The sequence below is a fragment of the Panthera uncia genome (genome assembly GCF_023721935.1).
Source record: "Panthera uncia isolate 11264 chromosome B3 unlocalized genomic scaffold, Puncia_PCG_1.0 HiC_scaffold_1, whole genome shotgun sequence".
Classification (NCBI taxonomy): Eukaryota; Metazoa; Chordata; class Mammalia; order Carnivora; family Felidae; genus Panthera; species Panthera uncia.
The window spans coordinates 84,055,105-84,066,404 of record NW_026057582.1 but is presented as its reverse complement, the minus strand read 5'-3'; the positions used below and the strand labels follow the sequence as shown (position 1 = coordinate 84,066,404).

The window sequence follows — 11,300 nt, the reverse complement described above, 5'->3', positions numbered from 1 at the left end:
AAATGAGCTCAGGTAAGTCTCTGCTCTCAAAATTATCAATGAATAAATAAATGAAGAAGAAAACACTGTTCTTATTATTAGGAGTTTAAGAAATACCAACAGAAGCAGTTATATAGCACCATCAAGAATAAACTGCAATAAAAGGTTTTTAGTTAAGTCTATCAGTCATATTATTAACGAAATAGTCCTTAGCCCAGGGAAGTGGTCAAGCTAGTAAAGTCAAGTAACCTTAGCAAGAATGTCATATACATTTGCTACTCTGATATAAAAGTGCATTTAATGTTACTGAGCAAGGAGAAAACCTTTTTACTATAATTACATTTTAATTCAAAACCTCTCTTTGCAAAGATTTTCTAGATGCCAGTGTACTTTTACTAACATAATCTGCCTGAATTACTAAACAGCAAGGACCTATTTATACTACACAGTGATTAGCAAAAATCCTATGGACCAAATAAAGGGAAAAAAAGTAAACTGTGGCTCAATTCTTTTTTTAATTTTATACATTTGAGTGACACTCTACAAAATTAAAATCTTCTCCAAGTTTCTGAACATATACTGCTACTAAATACCAATTTTACCTTGTTTTGTTTTGAAAGCTATGTGCTAACAATAATAACAAAAAACTAGACTGAATCCCTTACTATCCTTGCTTAGTTGTCAAAGTATCACTAGATCCCAAGCAATAAAGTTGTAAGAGTAGGAACTTTCTAAGACTAGACCTAAAATCACAAGCTAAAACAGGGCTCTACATTTCTATTTGTAAATGTGCCAAAAATTCACTCTAGGTACTAGGCCTATTACAAAAAGAGAAGATTTTGTCACCCAGTTCCCAGGAAATGTAAAGATAAATGATATAAAGCCCACTAAGGGCTCTGAAAAATCAAGATGTTACCTAAGTAAAAAAATGTGCTACATCCAGATTAAAGATAATTCTCACCTGGATAAGCCCAGATGTGCTTGAACTGGGTTTACGCTTATAGGCCACAAGCTTCCCTGCAGGAGAGAGCCCTGCATAAAAAGGCAGACCTTTGCCTCCATGTAATCTCTCCCTTACTGAATCCAGGGCATCTGTCTGCACAGGAGAGATATCATCCATTTTCCCAGGGGATAATGGACCATCAGGAGTCTCTGATCCAGATTTCTCAGCCACATCATCTTGGTCTTGACATGATGGCATAGAGATTTTCACACGAGAAGAATAAACAGGAGGGTTCTTCTCACCCCGGCTCTTTCGCTGAGAAGCCAACTCAATGATGAAGCTGCCCACCTTAAGTGATTGTGGCATGTTGCTATTGATGTGCTGGGATAAGATGCTCAAAATCTTGTTCCGATCCTCCTCCCAGTTGCAGTCTGAGATGATTTCTATCAGTTTAGTGGGACCACCTGGTGACCTCTGATGCACATAGGAGGTAGAGGACTCTCCTTCATTGCAGGAAGACTTCCAGCTTCTTTCTGATAAAGAATTGAAACATACTTCTGCATCACACAATTTTGTACTGAACTTCGAAAAATTCTTATTTTCCCTGAGTTCTCAGAAAAGTGCCAAGGGCATAGAAATTGAACAAGCTGCCCAGTGTCTGAATCCCACGTACTTTCAGTGGTAATTTAACACTCACAACTTTGGGACTTTTCCAAGAAAAAGAAATATTTTAGAGAATCAGACTATGATAAGATACTCTGCTGTCTGGGGTCTCCAACAATTTTTTTTTAAGTTTACTTTGAGAGAGAGAGCGAGCGAGAAAGAGTGAGTGCACGCATGCCCAAGTGGGCAAGGGGCAGACAGAGAGAGGGAGAGAGAATCCCAAGCAGGTTCCGCACCACCAGTGCAGATCCCTATGCAGGGCTTGAACCCACAAACCGTGAGACCATGACCTGAGCTGAAGTCAGACACTTAACCAAGTGAGCCACCCAGGAACCCCTGCAGTCTCCAAAAAAAAAAGGGAGTCCCACCTTGAGACTGTTCTGAAAGCTGTGACTTTTTTTTTTTAAGTTTATGTCTTTATTTTGAGAGAAACGGAGCATAAGCAAGGAAAGGGACAGAGAGAGAGAGAGAGAGAGAGAGAGAGAGAGAGAGAGAGAGGGAGAATCCCAAGCAGGCTCTGCACTGACAAACACAGAGTTCAAACTCACTGCGCAGAGCCTGACACAGGGTTCAACTCCTAAAACTGTGAGATCATGACCTGAGACAAAACCAAGAGTCAGAAGCTTAACCAATTGAGCCTCCCAGGTGCTCAAAATGCCATGACTATTATGTAAGAAAGTGTTATCTTGCAAACAAAGCATGACCCATAACCAAGATTAAGAATATTTATAGTTTACTGTTCTGCTATCCATATAGCAAAGCAAAGATACTTGCAAGATGTTTTATTAACATGTGATGGGTAGAGTCAACCCTAAAGAACAGCAAAAGAGAGAATACTGTGGTTTAAAAAAAAAAAGTGTGGTCTACCTATAGTTTCTACTGCAAATACTTCTGAATTACTTCTGTGCCTCTTAGATATGATTGCACCATTTCTACATTGTATGCAGATCATTCAGGTACTTCTATTCTAAGCGACATGTTAACTGGATGTCTGTTTTACTAGACATCTAGATTTCTACAGCAGAGCCTCCCAACCAATGTGCTCATTACAAGTATGTCAGGATATAGATCCCCTCAGACTTCAAGGTGGTTGTGTTCTCAAGCAGGTTCTCTCCACCCCAGCAGTCTTTTCCACATATCTCAATGTGGCATAAAAACATTATCATTTTGTATATCAAGCCATTTAAAAAAAAAATCGTTGGGAAGTACTGCTGCTAGTGTCTGAAGTGTTAAGAAGCAAAACTAAAAACAAGTAGGTAATGCCATAGCCACTACCTCCCATTACAGTAATTCTAGCCTTTGGTAGATAAATCAGTAATATTCCCTCCTTTCTCCCACTGTAGCAGCTACTGAGAGCCTGAGGGAAATTTTCAATAATGATGCCAAGGTTGCTGAGGCTTGGAAAGAGGTTTAAAAAACCTCATCTTAAATGTCTCTTGCAACAACCCACCATAACAACATGAATGAATTTTCTTAGGAGTGATAAACAGACCAAACAATAGGAAAACACTTATCTATCTATTTTTAATAGAAAAAAAGGGGTAGGTAAAAATATTCTGGATTGGTACTTCTGGTATATGTCCCCCCCTACCCCCCCACCCACAATTACTCTAAAATGAGACTTAATTTTCATACAGACCTTGCGATTTATCAGAATCATCCTCTAGGTCACAGGTGATTGGTTTCAAGGGCTGCTGTTCAGAATCAGGCTCCTAAAGAAAGGAATAACACAAATACTTCAACACATAATTATTATCAATAGAGACAAGAACATAAACATTAAATCTCTCAAAGAAGCCTGAAACAGCAAAAGATTTTAAGTGGCAACAGCTTCACATCTATATGTACAGCTGCATTACTATCAATATTATACAACCCTCAGCAAAAACAAGTATTGCTCTCTAATGTCCTGTGACAGTGACTGAGTCATCAAATTTACACCACACTTTATAGTGTATTGTAGTAAAGAAGGAAAAATATTTAATGTTTAATGGAACAAGTTTCAGTTATTTAGAAAATTCACTAATGCAGAAAGATACAAATCCAGGTAATTACAGATAAATAATTTAATAAAAAACAAATGTTTGAACTTTTAAAAATTACTTCAGCATCAGAAAGACTAATACTTTAAATAACTTTAAGGGACTATTCTCTAGAACAGATACACAGAGAAACAAATTGATAAGCACATCATGTAAGACTTCTCTGCCCTCCAAGAATTACTCTAAATTATTCTGATAGCAAGGTAAATTCTAATACCAGCAACAGGGTAATGGAACTTAAAAAGACAAATTATGCAGTAAGTAATTCACCTTTACACTACAGTTCTCGGGACTAGACTGACATGAGCCCTGTTGCTGCAATGACGGGGATGGTGATGGTGACGGTTGTCTCTGTTCCTCTTTTTTCCGTTCGTATACTCGAATACGAGCACAAGTCATCATACTTTCAAAGTACAAGTAGACTGGATCCTTGTCCTCTTCCCGAATCTGTAAATTCCATACAACAAAACATTCCATATGTTGGAGGAAAAAAATATGCTAGACTCCAAAAGGAAAAGGATGTTTAAACTTTCTGTTACAACATTTGAAATTTTTAAATGCAAATTTTAAGAAGTACAGTTATTATGGGCTGTATCTTGGAAAGTCAGAAAGGATTTGATTCTTTATCAAGAAATGTGACATTCCATTAGAGTAGCACTTCTCCAATTATCTGCAATGAAGGATATTTCTTAATTACCAGTCCAACACAGACTGATCCTTTTGTAAAATAAGTTTCTAGAAAAACAAAAGATACGCAAAATACAAACCCAAGTTGTTTAGTATTAGATTTAATACACATAAAATTACTCTATCAAGTTGCTGTTAAGTTTCTAAATATTTACTCTCATTTTCTAGACTTATTTCATCAGACTCATAACAAATAGTTGTGGATCAGCACTAAGACCAGCACAGAGACCACACTGAATAGCATTGTACTAAAGCATCTTTCGTCAATTTAATGGACTGGGAAGACTGAAATGGATTTAATAATCACAAATGCTTAAGCTCTTAACAGAACCATCAGCTCTTTGACCTATCAATCTTCATAGTCATATGCCAACAATTATTTTATATCTTGAACTTTACTGTTACCTGAATATTAAAAAAATAGCCTTAAAAAGATGAGTTATTTCTTAAAACTTTTCTTAATGCTTTCCCACTAACAATATGTAGTATATCTGAATTAATTATTCTACACTATTGGAATAAGAAGCTTCTTCAGAAGGCTTTTTTTCTCCCTCTCCCTTAAAAATTTGCTGGTCATGTTTAAAAACAAAACAAAATAAACAAAAACCCCAGAACTTTTTATGATCTTCTTGAAGAGAGATTTGGCTATCCTTAAGAATTACTACCATTCACTCTACTTTTATGACATCTCTATGCCAGCAATTAGGCTGATTAAATCAGAAAGACCGATGGCTTACAGACATTTTACTTGAAAGCAAAATGATTCACAGAATATAAACCAAAAATATGGTTGAAATCCATTATCTTTACAAACAATTTTTGTAGCTTGCAATAAAAGATGAAACTCTGGGCTTACCACAGGATTGGGTTTGGGAGTATATGCCCGTGCAGGTTTAATTCCAGTGAGCAGTTTGCCCTTCACAGTAGTAGGTAAAACTTCTGGCTGAGGCAACAACAACGGCTTCATCGGCTCAATGACAGAAGGCGTTGGGATATAAACTGGCTCTGGATCTACTTCACCTTCTACTTTCACCCATAATGGGTAATGTCGAACAGGCTGTTCAGGCTCTGTTTCACATATAGCTTAACAAAAAGAAGAATAAGATTTCAGGTGCCTTTGGCAACAGAAGCTCACAGGCACCGCCAAAACAAAATGTGCTACCTCACAGAAAGCAGTAACTCATGAAAACAACCTAACAGATGCCCCCTAAAAAAATCTTTAGTTGCCATCATACACCTTAATTTATTCATCTATTAACCAAATATTTGTTGAATACCTATTTTAAGTCAGATAACTGTTTTAGGCACTAGAGCGAACATAGGTAGCTATGAGGAAAACAAAGTTCTTGCCCTCACAGAGTGTGCAATCCAGTAGTAGAAAACAAATTTAACATTTAATATCAAGTAATGGTAAGCACCACACCAAAAAATATAGCAGGGTAAGGAATGAAGAGTTAACAGATGCTATTAGATTTAGCATGATCAGAAAAGGCCTTCTGTTATCCTGGAAAAATCATTCTATACTACACTCTTTAATTTTATAAATAAAACAAATACTTATTGAACCTTACTCCACACCTATTCTAAACACTTAATTATGTTTTAGCTCATTTAATTGTCACAATAGCCCTAGAGACATTATTATTCCCATTTTGCCAAAGCTGAGATTCAGGAGTCCAACAAGAGGCAGAACCAGGATCAAACCCAGTCAATCTGGCTCCAGAGACACAGCTTGTTACTGTGCCCTCTGGTAACAACATGTATTCAAAAGACAGCCTGATCTCAGCAAAGAAGCAAAAATAGATCAATGGAAAAGCAATGGAACCAGAGATGAAATCATACTGTCAAGAAGGTCTACACAAAGTAAAACATGTATCATTACTTAATCAAATTAAATGGAGGATCTAGGTTAAGAGGCAACCAGCTTTTATTCTCTAAGCAAACTTCCCATTCCCAAAGATAGCAGTAGAGAAACCAAAATTGTATTTTGCATTTTAATGGTCGGTCCTCAGAGAGAACGTAGCTGGTTCCAAATCTAAAATCCAAAATCTTTGCCTGCAGTAACATAAAACGTGACTGAGTAGCATTCACATTTAATTCAAATACTTAGCTCAGGGCGGTTGGGTGCCTTAGTCGGTTCAACAGTTAAATGTCCAACTTTGGCTCAGGTTATGATCTCATGTTTTATGAGTTCAAGCCCCATATCAGGCTGAGTGCTGACAGCTCAGAGCCTGGAGCATGCTTCAGATTTTGTCTTCCTCTCTCTCTGCCCCTCTCCCCCTCAAAAATAAACAAACATTAAAAAAAAATTTTTTAATTAAGTATTTAGCTCAATTTATCTTTCATAATAAAGCAGAAATCAAAATTGCAACCTGATTTCATAAAGTATATTTGTTGTGAATATTAGGACTCCCCTAAAAAACAACTATCTAAAGAGTTCCTAAGGCTAACATCATTCAGAGCATAACCACAAAATGTTGAGTATGTAGAGATTAAAACAGAGTAAAATCTTCAGAGCTGGAAAGTGACTGACCCAATTATTTAGCTAGTTATAGCTGTCTCTGTGTAGGTAGATAAGGTTAGGGATCCCGGAGGAAAAAAGAACAGACATGGCTTTCTTAACATAAGTCATTTTAGGGCCCCACCCATTTTTGTGATCTATGCCATATCAGCATTACTTGTCCACGCACACTTCTTGCAGAATTTCCTAGGGGTTGGAATTACAAAAAAACGCAAAAACCTCGTAGTTAAGGATTTTAAGGTAACAAAGTGAATCCAAAAGCTGGTCTCTACCAGACCAGGAAACAGGTGAACTGTATCAATGGTAAAATTCTCAGTGCTGTTTCAAAAGTAAACATTGACCTATAGCACATTCTTGAGTTGTTTTTGCAGGATTTAAACCCCTTTGAGCACTCTGAAAGCGGACTAACTGGAGCAGAGAATTAATGACGCCAACCCTTGCTGACCCTCATGGCTTCAATCAACTAGGACCTGGATTCTGTCCATGAAGGATGACTTTTACCCCAATTCTATACAGAACTCTCCTTTGTCAAGCCCCATTCACAAATATGCATGTGCCCTTAGCTTAAAACTTACCCAATTTTGTTGTTTGAGTGGACACTACTTTAGGAAACATACTCTTGCTGTTCTCCTTACCTGTTACAAGTAAAACCTTTTCTTTCCCTGTTCTTTGGCCTGGTTGTGTCTTTTGGGTGGACAACCAACAAGAGGCAAACCCAGTTTCAGGTAACATCTATTATCCAACTATTAGAACCTCATTCATTTATCACATAATCCACAAAGGCTTCTAACACCCAAGTATTCATGTATTTCAATGTCTACTATGTATCAGACTTTGCAGGTCCGATAATGAACAACAATGACAAAAATCTTGGGCTTCATGTAGCTTACATTTAAGTTGGGGGAAGAGAGCGAGACAGGCAATAAACAAGATTAATAAGGAAAATATGCTGGGTTGTGGTAAGTGCTTATGAGGGGAGAAAAAAAAGCAGACAGGAAATAAGTGGTAATGTATAGTGATTATTATTGTATGACTATGTATTTTGAGGGAGGAGTGTTCCACTTTTCAAAAGGGTAACCAGGGATGCCTTCACAATGGAAATGGGTATTTACAAAGGCTATACCACTAATTTGATAACAACTTTATTGTTTAGTGTTGTAATTATTTCATACACATATTAATTCTATTATAAAAATAAAAGTGCCTTCAGGGCAAACACTATAGACTTTGACCGCTTTCAAGCTCTTTAAGGATTTTTTAAGCCTCTGTAAGTAAGGATTATACTAAGCAAAGGTTCCATTTCAACTTTTTCTTTTGAAAATGGCTACAAAATAGCACAGTATTTCAGAAGAAACTTCTTAAAATATTTTAAGATATCTTAATTCCTCATAGAAATCAAAGACAACTCTAAAATTTGAAGTGCAGACAAAGGGGAAAATGGTGTGCTTATTGTAAACAAGAGAATTCATAAAAGGAGCTGATTGGGAAGGGTAAAGTTCAGTTCTGTTCAGGACATGAAAGACTGAAGTGCGAGCAACATCATCAAATAGGGCACACAATAAAAATCAGAAATGCTGGGGTACCTGGTTGGCTCAGTCCCAAGAGCATGTGAGTTTGATCTCTGGGTAGTGAGTTTGTGCCTCACATTGGGTGTAGAGATTACTTACAAGAATAAATAAAAACTTTAAAAAATCAGAACTGTCAATGGCAGAGACTACATCTGAAGTCATGAAAATGGACAGACTCCCCACAAAGAACAAATCAATTCCTCATACTTCATCAGCCCACTGTCCACCTGCTTCCTTTACACAGCTTGGAATCCAAGATAACAGTACTTCTCCGCTCCCCTTCACAATATACTAGCGATCCTCCTACCCTTCACCTGAAACTCAGGAGAAAAAGAGCTACCAAAGGCAGAATTAAGGGGAGAACCAGAATGGCATATATCCAGAGCCAAGAACAGAAACCTGTTATCAAGAAAAGTGGTATCGTATCCCCTAATTTCTATTCAAATACCTCCTAATGTTACCTCACCAAGGTCTCCTAGCATTATCACTGTCTTCCAGGTTCTCAACAAGCCTTTCTTCATGACACTTAAAACATTATGGCACAATTGTTACTGTGGCACTTAAAATTACAGTAAATACATATCTATATATTTACCACATACCTGTTTTGTCAAACTGACAGTAACTTCTTAGACATGGGACTTCATTTTAATTGTATCTTACCTCTTGTCACTCTTAGCAGGGACCATAGCAGTTGCGCCATAAATGAACAGTTTTAGATACAGAAGTCCTAGAAAACTACTATGCTAAGTCCTAGAAAACTGCTATGCTAGTAATCAGCATACTATATTCCTCTCCCTCCATTTTTGTATGTGTTTTAAACCTTTTTATTGTGAAATGTAATACCCAATTAAGTGCAAAAACAAGGTATATACAACTTAAAACATATTAACAAATATATACCTGTATTAACACTATACAGGTCAAGAAATGAAATACTGCCAACAACCCCTCTTGCATGACCTTTCTCAGTCACAATTCCTTTCCATAAGAGAATCACTTACATGATAGCCTCCTCTCCACTTTCCTTTTTCAAGCCGAGTAACACACCCCTAAATATCACAGCTTAATTTTGCCCAATTTTGAAAGTTATATAAATGTAACCACAGAGATGTATTACTCTGCCTACACTTCTTCTTAGCCCAACATATTATTTGTAAAATGCAACCATGCTGTTCCAGCTACCTATGTAATTATTTTTACTGTCATGTACTACTCTGATTATTCATACTATTATCCATTCTAATGTTATTAAAATATCTGGGGTAAAATATCTGGGATATTGAAATATCTTTCATGTTTTAGCTTCTATGAATCATGGTACCACAAACAATCCTAAAAAAAGTACTTCTGCTGATTACATTGCAAACAATTAAATCTAGGGCATGTGAATCATCAACTTTAGAAAATATTGCCAAACTATTTTCCCAAGTGGTTATACCAATTAACATTTCCATCATAAAATTTTAATTTTAACTATTCTGGCAGGCATGCCATGGAATCTTGCTGTGGATTTGCTTTGTATTTCTCTGACCAAGAATGAGATGTTCAACATCCTTTTTTATGAAGTACCTCTAAAACTCTTGACTATTTAAAAAAAAAAAAACTTTTTTTTTAATGTCTATTTTTGAGAGAGACAGAGACAGAATGCAAGTGGGTTAGGAGCAGAAAGAGAGCGACACACAGAATCCAAAGCAGGCTCCAGGCTCTGAGCTGTTAGCACAGAGCCCAATGCAGGGCTCGAACTCACGAGCTGAGAGATCATGACCTGAGCCGAAGTTGGACGCTCAACCAACTGAGCCACCCAGGCACCCCTTGACTATTTTTTATGGGACTGTTTAACTCTCATTAATATACAGACATCTCTACATTTTCTGGACATAGGTCCTTAGTCAGATATTGCAAATATCTGTTCTCTCACTGTACCATACATTTTCACTTGCTTAACGTCCTAAAGACATGAATTTCTCATTTTTAACTAATAAAGTGTATTAATCTTTAATGATTATTTTCTTCTATTATACTGAAATCTTTTCCTAATGTGAGATCATACATATATTCTTGTATATTACAAGAGTTGGATTATTTAGCTTTTCACAATTAGGTCTATAATCTCACAGACATTATTTCTATGTATAATGAGTAAATAAATGAAGTTTTGGCTTTTTCCCATGTGGATATTCAATGAGGCTACTACAGTTTTAAAAGATCATCCTTTCCATATTCCTCTGCCATTTCCTCCAAATTAAGTGTCCATATATATATCTGAATCCACGGTATCCTCTCCATTCTGTTCTACTGACCTATTTACTTCATACTCAAGCCAGCATCACCCTGTACTACATGTGGTCATTTTATTAGTTTTGATATCCAATACAGCAAACTTTCCCACCTTGTCAATGTTCAAGATTACCCTGGCTTTACCTGGCTATCTCTAGGTCCTTTGCATTTCCATATAAATTTTAGAACTGGCTTTTCAAGTTTCACATAAAAAACTCTGTCAAGATTTTGATTAGATTGTAATGAAATTACAAATAAAAATGAGAAGTGACATCTTTATAATATTGTTTCACTTGCTACCCACCCTGAAAACCAAGAATGGATGTTAAGGGGTGCCTGGGTGGCTCAGTTGGTTAAGCGTCCAACTTTGGCTCATGTCATGATCTCACGTTTCCTGAGTTCGAGACCCGCTTCGGGCTCTGTGCTAACACCTCAGAGCCTGGAGCCTGCTTCAGATTCTGTCTCTGTCTCTGTCTGTCTCTCTCTCTGCCCCTCCTCCACTCACAATCTTGCTCGCTCTCTCTCAAAAATAAACATTAAAAAAAATAAAATAAAGAATGGATGTTGAGAGGATTCTGGGAAGATGAAAGAACAGGTAGCACCAGGAAATCTGCTCA

General features: G+C 36.9%; 1 protein-coding gene across 6 annotated transcripts in view; it reads right to left on the bottom strand.

The window, feature by feature from the left end:
* MGA (MAX dimerization protein MGA) overlaps nt 1–11,300 on the bottom strand; it is a 171,739-nt gene that overhangs the window by 24,850 nt on the left and 135,589 nt on the right. For all 6 annotated transcript variants that reach the window (XM_049613409.1, XM_049613408.1, XM_049613406.1 and 3 more), the window contains exons 10-13: nt 5,171–5,397; nt 3,898–4,074; nt 3,225–3,297; nt 941–1,455 (exon numbers count right to left, since the gene is read on the bottom strand). In XM_049613409.1, coding sequence (XP_049469366.1) covers nt 941–1,455; nt 3,225–3,297; nt 3,898–4,074; nt 5,171–5,397 — 992 coding nt within the window. The remainder of the gene's footprint in view (nt 1–940; nt 1,456–3,224; nt 3,298–3,897; nt 4,075–5,170; nt 5,398–11,300) is intronic.